This window comes from Vidua macroura, chromosome 12, assembly GCF_024509145.1.
Source record: "Vidua macroura isolate BioBank_ID:100142 chromosome 12, ASM2450914v1, whole genome shotgun sequence".
Taxonomy (NCBI): domain Eukaryota; kingdom Metazoa; phylum Chordata; class Aves; order Passeriformes; family Viduidae; genus Vidua; species Vidua macroura.
In genome coordinates this window covers 6,459,107-6,475,673 of record NC_071582.1, presented here as the reverse complement: position 1 = coordinate 6,475,673, position 16,567 = coordinate 6,459,107, and the positions used below count along the sequence as shown (strand labels likewise).

The 16,567-nt window shown below is 37.3% G+C and overlaps 1 protein-coding gene across 6 annotated transcripts in view; it reads right to left on the bottom strand.

Moving 5' to 3' along the window:
• ICE2 (interactor of little elongation complex ELL subunit 2) overlaps positions 1-16,567 on the bottom strand; it is a 43,443-nt gene that overhangs the window by 19,252 nt on the left and 7,624 nt on the right. For 2 of the 6 annotated variants that reach the window (XM_053987979.1, XM_053987981.1), the window contains 9 exons: positions 16,320-16,479; positions 14,639-14,823; positions 13,218-14,172; positions 11,085-11,263; positions 9,547-9,676; positions 5,118-5,202; positions 4,973-5,023; positions 3,661-3,916; positions 1,882-2,965 (listed from right to left, as the gene is read on the bottom strand). In XM_053987979.1, the coding sequence (XP_053843954.1) occupies positions 2,774-2,965; positions 3,661-3,916; positions 4,973-5,023; positions 5,118-5,202; positions 9,547-9,676; positions 11,085-11,263; positions 13,218-14,172; positions 14,639-14,823; positions 16,320-16,479 (2,193 nt within the window). In that variant the 3' untranslated portion in view covers positions 1,882-2,773. Of the gene's footprint in view, positions 1-1,881; positions 2,966-3,660; positions 3,917-4,972; positions 5,024-5,117; positions 5,203-9,546; positions 9,677-10,940; positions 11,030-11,084; positions 11,264-13,217; positions 14,173-14,638; positions 14,824-16,319; positions 16,480-16,567 lie in introns of those variants that run through there. The other 4 variants (XM_053987980.1, XM_053987984.1, XM_053987983.1 and 1 more) reach the window with 4 other exon arrangements.

The window sequence follows — 16,567 nt, the reverse complement described above, 5'->3', positions numbered from 1 at the left end:
TCTACAGACCTTCATAAGGCTCAGAATGGCTAAGCAGGGCATAATTCAAATGCTTTATGCTTAAACAGACTGTCACCTGGCCATCAAAGGGATTTTCTGGCATTGAGAAGGAAATTTCATTTGAGATGTATAATACAGCAATATATTTTTGAAAACATTTTAGTGCAATGATTTGGATATACAGGAATAGAATTTGAACTTGCAAATAAAGTTTAAGAATCTCTGTAGAAAAATATATTTTAAGAGCAACTAAAAAAAAAAATAGGTGAATACATTTTTAGGACAGAGAAATTTAACATACCAAGCAATGACAGTGTTTCTGGGAAGGACTGTACCCACACTATAGGAAAGGACAAATTTCATTAAGAAAGAGCTTAGTTATATAAGTTCTCAGAGAAGCATCTGAGAAAGTTAGATATGTAGACTTCAGCAGGGGAGAGACTGAAAATGGTGCAACTTCTACCAGCAGAACTAGAAGCAAGCTTAAATGCAGGTCAGCACTAAGCATTTTGAAAGACTACACCTGACCAGACTTCTATATTCTTTTGGTAACACGCTGCTATTTAAAACACAGGGCAAACAAATCAGAAGCAAAAGAAATACCTCTTCAAATGGCTCAATAACTGCTACTGAACTTCACAGCATGGAGGTGGGCAGAGTCCCTTGCTGCTGGCATTTCCCACCTTCCAGCACCAGAATGGATGACTGGTCACTTGGTCCCAGTTCTCTATGCTTCCAGCTGCTAGGCTACATTAGAAGAGAAAAAATGCAGCAAATCTTTCCTGATATATTTTACACAGACAGCTTCTATTGTATTCCTGAAAGTGTTTGCAGCCAGACAGAAAAGGTGAAGAGATTTAGCCAGTCAAATATTAGAATGGAAGCATAGTGCAAATGACATCTACAGAAATAAGGAAAAGTCAGATTTCACAGCCAATAACCTACTCACAGTAACAAAGAGCTGATAAAGTTCCATGGTTTTGCATACAGGCCACCCAATCACCTCAAATGCTAGGTCACCACATCTCCAGTCCTCCAAAACTTCAAACTGTCTGAACACAATACAAAGCTACCGATTTCATCTTCTAATGAACACCAGTGAATGGGGAGAACCAGATATCCATCAGTGATCTCACAGAGCAAGGAACACTTCTTCTCAGAGACCTTCCTCCATTTCTGGTGGTTTGTAGCTCAAAGCTGAACCAGGAGAGCTGTTCATGGACAGAGCTTCTTGGGGTCTGGCACTACTCAGTATTTTTGTGTCAGCTGGATAATGTGACCAAATCAATTTTCCTTGAGTTTGCAGATGACACCAAATAGGCAGAAGAGGGAGGTAGAGGGGACAGATGAGCCACTCTCCAGAGAGACCTGGACAGCCTGCACGACCAGGCCAACAAGGATTGCAGGAGCCTTAGCAGAGATGAAGCCCTGCACCCACAATACAACAATGCCAAGCAGCAGCACAGGCTGCTCCAATGAAGTTCTACAATTAGTACAGTATAATTAGTAATATACCAGTATAAGGTAAGAGGCATGGAGACAGAAGAACAAACAGACCATACATTTCTATCTCATGAAACTGCATTGGGAAACCAAATTCCATACAAGTCTGGCAAAAAGTTTTATATATACAAACTGAAAAGTGCCTTGAATCCCCCAGAGTCAGTTATCTGGGAAAAATGACTCACAGCTAAAGTATTCCTATTATGAGAAGTCTCTAAGGGCATTTAGAATTTTGAATCAGAACTATTTGTAAATTGCAAACACAAGTTCAGCTTATCAATAGCTTAATACTGCAGATAAAACAAGCAGTGGTCCAAAAAACGAATAAACTGAATAAATACATCTAACAATTGGAAAAAAAGCCACATCAGAAAATGCTTTGTATTTCACAAAGAAGTTTTTAATATACATTCATTATTGAAGCCTGATTTAAAAAAAATCCCTACCTTCAGGATTTTTTAGCAGGTATACTCCAGTAAACAATTTTTTTTTTTATTTTTATCCTCATGACATTAAAACACGTCCTATCAAGTCCCAGTGAGAATGCTTGATCAGATGTGTGTACTTGGTAACTTCCTCAGTCCAAACAAAAGACTTGGAAGAACACCTTTAAGACCTCTGCTTTTTGTGACAGCAGTTTAAACATGCAAAAATGTAGCTCTCCTGTTATTGTTTCACTTCTTTAGCTGTACTTTTAAGTTTTCCAATGCAAATTTATGGCCCTTACTATTCAAATAAACACAGCTTTTGTCCTTCATTTGTTACACCATTCTAAAAATGTATTTTTGTGAGTTATTTAAAAGTCAGTAGACACCATATGTCAAAAAAGCTAGGTAATTAAATCCAAGTTGTTCCTCCTATACACAATGCATGAAGTAAAATATATCTTTAAAATATGTGAGAACAAAAATCTGTAGTGAATCTGGAAGAACTGGGAAAGCTGAAAAGCTATTTTTCTCATTACATGGTGTTAGAGGTTGTTGTCAGCCACTGCTTCACTGTTCAAGATGCAGCTTTTCTATAAAAATCACCAGACCACCAGAAGATACTCTGCTCCCCATAACCAGCCAAGTGGCTGCAGCCACATGCTTTTTTCCTCTGATTTTGAGATTTTCACTTGAAACATGTTCCCTGAGGTACCAAAGGGTTAAAGGTTTAGAGAATGCTTCAGCTACTGGAGCCATTTCCCCTGCCAGCTTGCTCTGGCTCCTCTGAAGCTGCAGGAAACCTCAGATTTTTTGTGTCCTCTTGTTCTTCTTCAGGCTTATTCCTACTTCAGTTGCATTTTGTTGAATTTAGTTTTCCACTTTTTCTTCACTTTACTTTGCTTGCAGAAATTCTTCCTCAGCTTCTTTGGAGCCACACCTTCATTTCTAACAGGCTTAGCTGGCTTGCCTTTTGTTTCCATAGCTACTGGCCTTCCCTCATGTGGTGTGTCCGACTGTCCTTTCACCCCAGCCATCTACACACACAAGGGGAGAGAATTGGAAAAAAAAAAAAAAAAACAACTCAGAAAACCAAACTGGAATTACCAAAATTAATCATCTTCAATCTCTACTGAGCATAAACATACACAACTACATTCAGACAACTGCCTTCTAATTCATGTCATTTCAAACAGAGTCACAGGGCACATCTGCACAGCTGGCCTTCAGTCACCAGTGAGAAGTGACCAATCCTGTCTCCTCCCTGCCTATGTGCCTGGATTTCCTTCTGGCAGAAACCAAAGTGCACAAGGTAATTAGGAACGGATGCACAACAATTTTGCCCTCATATGAAGTCAGGCTGTGGCTAAAACATGTAACTCAATCTATAAACCATCTCAAGAGTGCACAAAGCTGGACACAGTTAGCACATGGCTTTTACACAAATGAGTAAGTCTCTGCTGAAGAAAAATAATGCTTGAAAATTTTCTGACTTTTAAAGGGCCATACTATCTCAAAAATAATAGAGGTGAGAGCAGGATCTTTGGGAAATTTCTAAAGCATGATAGGCATCACTTATTCACCAACACAAATTACAAAGCAGGATGGTGGATTCCCAAAAAAATTCTGACCCCCAATGGTGACAGAAAAACTGTATCAGCTGTTCCCCAAGGGACTGAAATAGGTTATTCCTAAACTGCTGATCTGTTTTTCCATCAAGTGAGATACTGACCTTCTGTTTCCACCCTTCCCGGGGTGCAGGTGGAAAGGTGCACGGAACTCTTCCATGAATTATGTGGTAGGGCAAAGGGAGCCTGGGATCCAGGGGAACCCATGGGACTGAGAGAGTGGCAGGTACAGCAGGCAGATCACAGTGAGCTTTGTGCAAGTTATAGGATGATCTCGTGCTCTTGTCAAGAGAACTCTTGTAAATTGCAACAGATGAATCTCCTGCAGCATGAGTCAATAAATAAGAGCCCTCCTCCAAACTAAAGTGAGAAAAGTCCAGATGAAAAATATTACTTAAAAATTTTTGGATTTTTTTCTTTGATCAGAATAGTTAATATGTTCTAAATGCAAAAGCAGAACATCTTTAGATGTCTAGTCCCTTTAGATGTTTTATAAAACGACTGTGCACAAGAAAGCATTAAACTGTATTGATAAATACCTACTAATTAATGTATTCATAATATACTAATTTATCAACAATATACAGACTGTCATCATATTCATCTAAACATGTAAGCATACACTGAAAACCATCCATGTTGGGCAAACTGTAATTCCTTAACCAGCACCTTACAAAGTACAATGCCCATGTGGACATAGACACAAAGAACAGATGAGCTTTCAACACACACAGGATTAAACAGGTTTTCAGGAAGATGAAAGTCAACCAACTGCCCATACCAAAAGTCTTAGCCAAAAATCATGAACCTACAGAAATTATAAAGAGCAGGAAAACCCCTCTGTAATTTGAATGAAAAGGCTTCACACTCAGTGCAAGAAGCATGCTTCACAAAATAAATGAAGACACTTGCAGGCTGAAAGCCTTGAAGTAGCTACGCAAAGAAGCAAGAGAAAGGATGCAATGTTGTACAGAGAAAGGCTGCTGTAAGTCAAGGTAAGCAGAAGTGAACACAGTGGTATTTCTATAAATAAGGAGAAAGACTGCCAAAACCCAAACACTCAAACTCTATGTGTCAGCCCATATACATAATATTACACCTCACTCCTGTGAACTGTTTACTCAGCTCCTAAGAGTCTGGCTCCCTCTCTTGAAAAAAAGAGGTTCAAAGACCTCAAGTTCTTATTCTTTTGTAGCATTTCTGCAACCCTAGTAATACCAAGCACATTTTACACAGTACTGCACTATGCTATGATAGACCTAAGAGAACATGTAAAATATTAATTTCTTCATGTATATGAAGAAATAAAAATCAGAGTAGACAAGCATTCTACAGAAGAAACAGAAAGAGCTGGGCAATGTGGCAAACAAATACAATGAACAAATACAATACAAACAAATACAATAGAGAACTTACTCAGACACCTTCTTCAAAACATGATGAAGTATATTTAATGAATTTGCAGGTCTGTGAAAGAAAAAAAAAATAGCAAAAATAATAACTTGCAAGGCTTGTTAGGGTTTGAAAATCATTGCTAAAAAAACTTACTAAAAATACTCACTTAATCAATCCAAGTTTTTCTCTTAAAGTTGCTGGAGAAATCTTTTCTAGCATAATAAGCTTTGATGTAAAAGCATCAATATGTCCTGAAAAAAGACATTCAATTAATACACTAAAAATAAAACCAAACAAATATAAGAACATAATTTGCAGACCTAATGCCTTTTTAGAAGGATAAAAAAAAAAAAGCTTTGCTCTTTTGGTATAGAACAGTGAAAAGTATTTATCAATGTTGCACCATAACAGAGAATAAAATGTACAGCTGCTTTGAGTACAGGCATTTGTACCTTTACTGTCTTTCTAAACCAAGAGATGCCTGACTCCAGCAAACCTTACATCTTGGGTGGTGTGTGGGACACACAACCTTATCTTGCCCTGGCCTTAATCTCATCAGTTAGTTTGTATCTTCTCAAGTTCATTTGACCCTTATCACTTTGCTTCCTCACTGGACAGATCCCAAAAGCTGATCTTTAACAACAAATTTACTTTTGCATTTAAATATACTTGCTTTTCTCTTCTGATCTATTGCATGACTTTCTGGGGATGCTGATCTTTGTCTCTTGATTCTTCCCCACCTCTTCACCTGAGGAATTACAATTTACAACTCAGGCCTTGATCAAGGCAAGTTGTTAAAGACTATTCGTCTTTGACACCATGAGAAGCAACAATTCGAAGCTCTCCTCATTACATTTTTAAAATAAAGGCTGCCAAGGAGAGTTTAGCCAACATTTCACTTGATGAGCAATGAGGATCACCAGCATAGCTTGGACATGGATTTGATGATGACAGTACCTTGCCTTCTGGTTCTGCCCATGCTGAGGTTTCCCCAGAAATCTATTCTATTTCAGCTCCCACAAGGAGGATGAGAAAAAGGCAGCATAATAAAATATAGCCTATTCAGTGCAATTTACTGTCTTACTACAAATCTGCTCTCTTAGGAAGAGTAAATGCTTCAATTGCACAGTTTAAACTGCTAAATCAAAGCATTGCACATTCCAAGCTATACATCACTAAGTTTATGTGTTGTGTAAGAAGACTAAGTAATAACTCTCACTTCAACAAATTAACAAAGATGCACCAGGACAACTGATTTCTTTTAAACACTGTACATTTGTTACTTTTCTTGATATCCGTATTTTGTGCAAGACTAAGCAGCAAAATTTCATATTCTACATTGCTGACTACAAAAAGAGACCTGAAGTCACTATTAAAAATACAATTAAAAAAAAAAAAAATCTGTTTGAGTTCTGTATTCCTCCACCAGCCTCTCCTCAAATCAGACTTCTCTACTTCTAAACACACTGAGAACATAACTGGGAAAAAAAAGTAATTACAAAATATCTATTAACTACTTCCACCTACTTTATATAATTGTATCTTATATTTAAGAAGTGACTGAAAATACTTGACATGTAGTAGAGTTACCCAAGACTAAGTATTTTTTTCCTACCCATTCTTCAAATGATGTTAATTTAAAAGCCAGTATTATTCCATTCACATGGTAAGGTGAAGGTAAACTGTTCTTGCAGAAAGTTTTGCTTAGGCACTTAATGCAAATAAGTGAATAATGGTCAGGGTAAAATGCTCCTGTTAATCAGCAAAGCTTATCACAAATTTATTTACTGCTTAAACAAGTACAAGTGCCTTATTTGGGAAGCTTGTCACAGAGATTACTGCCTTTGCAGATGCAGGATTTCCTATCTGAGCAGCAAGGGGACTTTACCACCAAGCCAGGTGGTTTGCTAGCAAGAGGAAGATAGGGCTCTTTGTTTGATGATAGTATCTCTGCTTTTTTTTTTTTTTTTTTTTTTTTTTTTTTGTTTTTGTTTTTGTTTTGTTTTGTTTTGTTTAGGAGAACATCCTAAAAAAAACCTCAGCTTCATCTTCCACTCTGCAGCTGCTGCAGGAGACCATGGTTACACATCTGATTTCTGTCTCAGCCCGAGTCATGGCAAAGCTGAGATCCTCCCTCTGTCACACACAACAGTGCTGGATAATTATGGGGCATAGACCAAGGTGCAAAGAACTTTTCATCCATACTTACTTGGCAATACAAGAGATGGTTGAGACAGCAAATTAAGCTTTTTTAAGAGCCAAAAACACCAATGCAGTTTAACACTGAAGTCTGCTTAAAACGTAAAGGCTTAATGGTCTGATCAAGAATGCAAGTTGTAGTTACTGTGTTAGTAAGATGATAGTTTTCAAACCATATTGTTCCATACTTCCACACTCATACTGTGAGGTAAATTTAAAAAGAGCAGTATGTTTATGGCTTTACAAAATGTTTGATTTAAAAATACTTTTACTATAGAACACAGCATTTCACTTAATTCAAATTACAGCATGATTTCAGAAGTTCTCTGCCTTTCTCCTTACACTAAACAGATCACTGCAGTAGTCTTACTATTAGGTATTGGTGACAGAGAATGAGACATACACCCCATTTTAAGTTGCCCATAATACAAGGATACCATCACCCTCAGAGAACTGTCCCTGGAGTTTCAGGACAAAGCTCTCTGCTGCAAAGAGCCCTCTGAGTAAACCTGGACACTTGAAACACTGCATTTTTCACAGTTCCCTTAGGAATACAAACTGAAAGGCAGAATTTCACAGCTACCTTGCAATATACCAAGAGCAGAAGACTTCCCAAGTAGAATACGATAACAGCTTCCTATTAAAAACTGTGGTAGATGCTCTTTCATAGAATGGATATTTACTTCCACATTTTTTTTTTACCTACTCTGTAAGAAACTACATGGCAGTACCAAGAATCTGCCCCACAGGCCAGGAATACCCATTTACTGTGCAGGACAGTGACAACCCACAGAATCCTGTGCCTCCTCAGAGCCCACAAAAGGAGAACTCCTGTGCGCCCCAGGACTTGCTTCTGGGAAGAGTGTATCCAGGAGCTGACAAACAAACATGACTGGAATAACCAGTGCTTCTCAATCCCAAGGATCCTTTATCCCAAGCATGGGAATAGAGATGTGCTGGAGGCCAGGCCAGTGCCGCCTGCCAGCCCAGGGCACCGCCTGTTCCACAGCCAGCAAGTACCTACAGGAGATAGACAGAGGAAAGCTGGAAAGGGAGGGCTCTGTGGCTCTTCATCTGCAACAATGCCTGCACACCCAGCCTGCTGTATCCTACATTCCCAAGAACATCCATAAAAGGAGGCGGTGGCTGGATGAGCTGTCTGCAAACTCCTGTGCAAGCCATACCTTCAGTTTCCTGTAACTGATGGGAGATTAGATAGACACTCACTCCTGCACTTTGTGTACTTTGCAAACATCAGCCCTCTCTCAACAGTTTACTGTTTCCTCACGTTGCTTACCACTCTGAAAATGTTAATAAAAACTTTGATAACATTTCCTACAGGAAACCCGACTGCAGGGCAGCTCAGTGTGCTGGATATATCCACAGTGTAAATACTCAGAATAAACTCAGTAGAGTGCTCTGCTTGTCAGAGAGAAGCAACGCCTCTGTACTGTACATTAAGATACAGTTACAAATAGAGAACTCTGAACATCATTAGCTCTTCATAAGGATTTCTTTTTTAATGGAATGGAAAAACCACATCAACTACTGCTTTTAAAGTTTAAAATTAGAAACATAATTTCCATTGAATGAAGAGAGCAGACTAAGACGCAAGTGGCGAATACATTAGATTCCACATCATCCTTACAGTTCTATGGTAGCTAGCATAGTTTGTATGTAGAAACTGGAAAACAGAGAACCTAGCATTTCTAAAATAGCTGATTTCTAAATTCTGATGTGAGCCAACAACAGCAAAAGTGTAATTCAGTGCACAAGTGGAAAGGTTAGGCAACCACAGGCCACAACTGCTGCCATAACAACCCTAAAAACCAGATTTGTTTCTACAAAAAAAGCAAGGCAATCCCCACTGCAGAACATTTACTCACTGTACAAACAGGATTGCCCTCACTCAGTAGCATGTGCCAAGCATATTCTAAATATCAACTAACCACTTTGTTGCAAATTTTCCCTTTTAAAATCTTATTAGTTACAAGATAATTGGTAACAGAAAGTTCTCCATATAATAAAGTGGTTGTTAAAATAATCTGGTCACATTCTTTATATGTGTAATATTAATTTCTCTACACAACTTACATCTCAACAGACATAAAAACTTCCCTGACTTTTCTGTACAATGACAAAATGTCATTGTACAAATATGAATACAGCATTTTCTACAGGACATATATACTATTTATCTAAAACCAAAGCTGCTCACCCAGCACCCAACAGAAATTTTAGACAAAGAACTTACTGAAGACAGACGTGAAAAAAAACTAGAAAGTTGAAGTAAGAAAGAATATATGGAATAGACCTTTAATATATGTATCTCTTCTGTTATTCTACAAGTACTCACACATATGTGTCTTAAGCAAAAACTCAAAACATGAACTTACCAATATAAAATAAGCATTTAGAATGCAGCATACTCTGTGTCCACAGCTGGCACACTTCACTTTCTGTAAGAGCTTCAACACCGTAGTAGGCTTGGTACTCTACTTTTGGCAACAGGAATATGGGAGTTGGCTGAAAAAGAGAATATAAGAGAAAAATTAGCATCCAAAAACATCCACAATTTAACTACATTTTGTAGTTTAAAATAACCACAGTCCTCCACCACAGCTGAAGTAACAAAGACATTTCAGAGATTTTGTTTGAAGGTTCACAATTTATGAAATCCACAGTACAAACTTTGGAGTACAGAGACTTTATAGAGAAAGGTAAAATCGACAGGGAAAAAAAAAAAAAAGAAAAAAAAAGGCCTGGGCAAGCTCTTACAAATAATAAAATTCTGATGCTTAGTAATATTTCCATGTGACTAAATTAATTTCAAGTTTACACTTCTGTGCTCTACTCCCCTCTGCAGCAATTTAAGAAAAAACACGCAACATTTCTAATTAGCCTATAATTAGCAGAATTCTGCCATTGATCACTCCTGTCAGAATCTCACTTGAAATTAGAACCTAATGCTTGGACTCTCATTTGAAATCAGAGGCTACCCTAACTAGTGAATTAATGAGCACTGTCAATTCTCACTGACAACCCACAGTTTAAATTTCAGCAGAAATTTAAAACAAAAATAAACAAGTAATTGGTTTGTGAATAATGAAGCAGTTATTCCCAGGCATTTATGAGCAGTGGATCAATAGCAAAAAGATGGGATTTCTTCACAATAAGATTCTAAGCACAGACTCTTGGCAAGTAATTGGTGTTAAACGGATTATTTCCATTTCAATGAAGCATAGACACCTCACAAAACACCTGCCTGCTGTAATTCTGGGATTCTCAGGAGGGACATACCACAACAAATTTGCTGAATGATTCACAGGACTCTAAAAAATTACAAATTACTGAGAATTACAGAATAAAGTTTCCTTCTCTTCATGCTGCAAGGAGTATTTTTATTACAGCTGCATTCAAACCACTTAATTCCATGAGATAAACTATTTGCTAAGAAATGCCACAGTATTTTCAAGCAGAACAAATAGAATCTCTTTTTGTGTTCTCTGTTGTTCATTTTATCTCCTATTTCTCTGCTTAACAAGGCATAATAGCAAGGCTGAATCCTGCTTGAAAGTATTTATGATCATGAACATTCCCAAAGCCTTGGGCCAAACCCCTAATTACTCCATTAACTTTTAAGAATAGTTCAAAATTATATATTTTTTTTTACTTAAGTATCTTCACCCAGGCATATTACTGTAGTAAAAAATGGAGAATCACTTCCTTAACTTCTAATCAAGTAGCTTTAAAGAAATCACAAGTCCTGCTGTAACAAATATTTACTTACAGAAGACACACTGCAGAGTCTCAACTGTCTCAGTAAAAGCATAAATGCTATCAAGGACTGGGAATCCCAGAAATGCCAGCTGAGTGCAACTGTTAAAAAACAAACAAACAAACAAACAAAAAAAGCTGAAAACAAAATCTTTACCTTTTGGGCTTTTTTCTTTTTCTGGTATTGTGTCAGTGACTTGACTTTCTGCACACTGCAACGCACGAGTAACAACAGATCATTCAAACTGAAGAGCTTGTACACAACATTGCCTTCCTCAGGTGCTTGATACTCTGAAGGGTCTTCCTCAAGCAGCTGAAGTTCACTTGGCAGCTTTGCTAAAGAAAATAAATAAACAAGAAAATTCCAGGCTTGGACATTTTTTACAATGAAGCTGATTAGCTTTGTTCCCTTGCAGTAGAGTTTTTTGTTCAGTTTTTTTTTTTTTTCACTCCAGGATCTGTTTTGTTTCCTATGATTTAGGGGTGAAAGCTACTTTGCTAGGCACAAAAAATTCATATGTTAAAAAAAAGTTAAAATAATTATATTTGGGAAATGTTCGTTCTTTAAGAGTATATTTTTAAATAATCCCACATCATTAGATTTCTCATGCAAACAAAAAGAGAACTCCAAATGTGAGACTCCATTCTTGTATAAATATAGTTCAAAAGCTGCTTTTTAAGCCATAGTCACTCAGCACAAAGGAGAGAAAAATTGTATTTCCAATGAATGGCTCCTGAGAGCTGCCATCCATTTATCAGGCACTGAAGTAACTCAGGTCTCAGGTCTGGATGGCAGCACAAGTCTCCACATCACACAGAGCTCAATCTGGACACCAGCACATTCAAGAGGTGCTACTGCATCTCCCAGGGCAGCTTTGAAAAAACCTCCCTTCAACCCTTAGAAACATTTTAACAAAATGTTTCAAATAAACACAGTAGACTCCACATTGGTTTACTGAAAATGTTTTGTCCTGCAGGTATGTGGAAATATGTCTCAAAACTACACCTACAAATTGCTGTAGCGCTATGAACAGATTAATTTTTAACATTAGATTTAGAGTTTATGTGCATGCACAGTGTGGAAGATATTATCCAAGAAACTGGAAATAATTTTCTGTTAGTAAAATATATAACTCAAATCTGGCTTTGTGCAAAATAGACATGCAAAGAGGTTTCTCAGCTTGCCATAGAACTTTCAAATTGCAGAATTATGCTTTCTATTCCTACACAGTCACTTTTCAGCACATTGGCAATATTGGTTTCATAAGCTCTATTAAAAAAAATTCTATTATGAAACATCTGAATTCTATACTCCATCTTTTTAACACAGAGAGAAATAAAGCATCATTCCTCTCAGCCTTTCAAATTCAGGGAGGAGACATGGTCTTAGTGATTATTCAGTTAAAGCAATAAAAATGTAGGAAGTGATAACACAGTTTCAACTAAAATGGAATTAACTGTGTTAACCTATAGATTAAGTAATTAATTCCTACATGATCAAATACACCCCTCCTCAGAAAATACCAAACATGTTTTCCCAACAAAAAGCACAGATTTGTTGGAATTAAATATCTGAGGATCTTTCCTGACACAACCTGTCTGGTTTCCTGCATATTTATCTAACACAATAAAGAGTTTCTAACTTCGGCTGTACAGAGTTCAGATGCAACTTGGGCATGTGAGGGAAAACCTCCAGGGCCATGGTCCCCAGGATCTTCATGACTTGTAATTCTGGGCTAAGGTCCAGGTGCAGCATAGATTCAATAGCCAGCTAATGGCCTGAAAACTTGGAGAGGTGGATTGTAGTGAATCCTCATTTGCCTTCTGGGACAGAGTGCTGGGAGTTAAGCAACAGCAACTGAACCAGGAAGCTCAAAACTTAAGATATAGAAATTTAATTCCCCCCCCCCTCCCATTTTTAATTGCATAATTTGATTAATTTTTATTCTACAAAAAAATTAAAATAATTGTACTTTTGATTGACAAGAAACTACTTTTGCAGACTAGACTACTCAAATATTTAAATTTTCATGCAAAAATAACTCATTCCACTACCAAATGATTTATCTTCTTAAGAACCTTGGTATAACAACTTATTTCTCTACAGTAAAAGAGTATTTCACATTCACCTCTGTGGACAAACAGCTCTCAGTGTTCCCTTCTGTGTGCAAGACAGTAATTCCCACACAGAAAAGGTACTGTTAACTTGAGCCACATCACTAAATAGATATGAGATGCAGTATTGACACGTTGGGTTCAATCTTCCTCCTTACACAATGACCACACTTACTCTTTGGCACTCCCTTGAAAAGCCACGTCCAGGTATTTCTAGAGGAGCCAGGGGGATTGGAGGCTGGGGCTGGCACAGTTTCTGTGCTGGAGGTCACCAATGTTTTTGGAGACTGAGGCAGCTGGGCTGGCACAGCATTAGAATTATCACAGCTCATCACTGGCTCATGAGCTTTTTGGGAAGGGGACTTGAGAAGTTCAGTTTGCATTTTCAAAATTTGCCCGACAGGATCCAATTCTTTGGATAACTTTCTTGGAGGTTTCTTGGAGGCTTTTTTCCCCGGATCCATAGTATTTGAGCAGTCAGTGATGCTTGCTAAAGGACTCTGGATGGGGCAAGGAGCTCTGGCAGTCTCTGCTGAGGTAGAAGAAACAGCAGTTGGTACAGCTGGTTCACAAGAAGCAGTGGTTTCACATTCTGAATCAATCACCAAGCGCTCTTCATCCGTGTCACTATCACATAAAGAAGTGTAAGTCTCTTTTTTCTGTGCAGCATCAGGCTCTTTCTCAGAACTCACTGCAACAGACAAAGGATTTAATTTTGTTTCATTGTCCAATACTTCCTTAGAAACGACATCCAGTGCTTTGTTCAGTCCTACCTCCACTGACTGAAAGCTTTTACATGGAGAATGTTCCTGAGGGCTGAAGCGTGGAATGCCATCTAATGATGGAAGCTGCATGCTGGCACATGCTGAACCTTCTTGCTCAGAAAGGGTGTTTTTCTCTTCTTCATCTCCTCTGTTTATGGCAGATGAATTCTTCCCCTCCGTTTTTAGGCCATGAGATAAAATTTTAGCAGTGTTAGTAGCTGCAGGAAAGGTAGTTTCCATTTTACAAGCTCTTGAGAGCTTGGTTGCTGCTCCAAAAGTTTCAAGCTCTGTAACATCATCATCGAAGTCCATCCCTGTGTCATCTGGAGGAGGAACTGTCCTGCACTGGTAGGTGTCAGAACACACCTAACCACAGGGATGAGAAAGTCATAAAATTAAAAAACACCAAAACAATAAAACAACCCAAGAAACAAGACATTGCCAAACTGAAAACACAAAAAATGTTCTACCATCCATATTTGACTGTTAGGAAAGAGGAACAGTAATTGAAAAACAATTTTTCTTGTTTACAGTTGAATATCTTGGGTCCTATGAGTTGAAAGGCCTTTCTAAAGAGTAAAAGTTCACAAAACTTTTTCCACTGAAGCAAACTGATCAAAAGACATTTTATTAAGTAAACATTAAAGCTGAGATGCCCATGTAGAAGCATTTAAAGGAACTAGACTGACATTTTCTAACAGGGTCTAACTCAGCAAGAGAAAAACCATTAAGAGAAAACCTAAATTTCTCTTTATCACAGGAAAAGCAACTTAGGAATTTTAACACAGGTTTTTGGTTTTGCTTATTTTTAATAATATGTGAATCTACATACATCCCACTGAAACATGTTGTCCTCAGTTGGTTTGTCCATTGATACATCAGAAATTGGAACATAAGATGTTTTAGTTGCTAGGAAATCCATTGGAACTTCATGGAACATTTGATTCCTCTCTCGTACTGTCATTTCTTTTCTCAGTAGAGGTGGATCAACATAAACCACTTTAGCTGGTTTGTTACCTTTTGAAGAATGAAAAGAGATTGAGCACATATTAAATGAAAGGAAGAAAGACTTATGTAATTCAAATAATAAATCTTTCAGCTTCCAATTACAGTCAAATCCACTGCACATACACACCAGAAGAAATGAAAAATGATCCTTTCATTCATTAACAACAGAAGATAAAAGTATGTCCAGATATGGTGTGAATTATTATGATCCTGCAGCAGCAATACACACCACATTAATAGCTGACCGTATTTCAAATGCAGTTCTAAGGAGAGAATTTATAAAATAAGAACTGAGGATTCATCATTTCCTATACAGCATCATCAAATGTATCCTGTTTTGCAAAAAGATCTTTTCTTCTTCCTTGTTTGAAAGTCAATTCTATTTTTTTAAGTCTCATTGCCCAAGTGATAGCTGCTGTTTATTTCTCTTCTAATTGCTTAACTCTGCTGCCCCACTCCTCTGTTTGCACCTTAACACACTTACCTATATGAATCACCCGAAAATAAAAAAATAAAAGCAATATACCCTGCCCATCACAGCAGAGAAAGCCAAGGCACATGGTGAACACAGTCTCCCTGTTTTATGAACAAAAGTAAATTACAGCAAGGGGCTGGTTACAGGGAAATGTGGAAAAGGAAGGCACAGGGAAACCCTTCAAAACCACTGTGTATTTCTACCACCACTTGAATGCCCTTTAGGTGTTAATTTTGGATCCAAAAATTAAGTTTAAAAACTGTAATGCTGGTACAAAAGAAGTCAGGCAGTTTCCTTTACTTATAAAGTCATTTAATTTCCATAGGAAAGTGAAAATTTGTAAATGTTGCAGGTATTTGATAGCTTATTTACTATCTGTAAGTCTGCTATAGAAACTTGTATAAGAAACACAAAAGGACATTCCAACACAACAAACATTATAAACATTTGAATAAACCATACTGTGTTTAGAAAAAAAGGGTAAGGGAGGAAATTTATATTCAGATTAATGAAGAAGTGCTTGACAAGGAAAGTAAAATAGTCAGGTGAGTTCATCACTTTATTAAAACAATTTCTGCTGCAATTGAAAAAATTATCATCATGGACATTCATTCCTTACTTACTAAGCTATGATGTAAATAGATCCTTTTAGTTTCAGAAAATGTTTGATCTTTGCTTTTTCATAAAATTTCAGAATTTCTCTGGTTTTTTATTTTACAGTTCACTTGATAATTTTAACAGCTTCATGCAGTTGTTTTCCTTCAAGAACAACAACTTACAGCTTTGAAAAGCAAAACTGGTTTTAACTGGTTTTTGGATTTGGCTTTTTCCCCCCCAGGTGGAAAATAGCTGAATGCCCAAATTCAACAGTTTATGGTGGTAACTGCAGAGGTTGTTACTATTCTCAGTAAAAAGGTGGAAAAAGGTATAGGAAACAATATCCAGTGACCCTGGATCAGCTTTCCAGCTTTTTTGGACAAACCACACCCCCCACCCTCCCCAAAGTTTTAATAACAAAAACATCCCATACCTGCAACAGTGATCATTTTAACACAAACTGGAATTTCCCACTGTTCCTTGTAGTTCAGTCCATGATTATTCAGTAAAGTAAATAATGACTGATTACTTAAAACAACTTGAGGACAATATTTCAAAGCAAGTTTTTCTGCATTTGAATCTGAACTAATATTCTAAAGAGAAAAAAAAAGTTATTTCTTCCAAAGTTGTTCTGTTAAGAAATACACAAACTTAAATTTACAAGAAAAACTCCAAACCCAA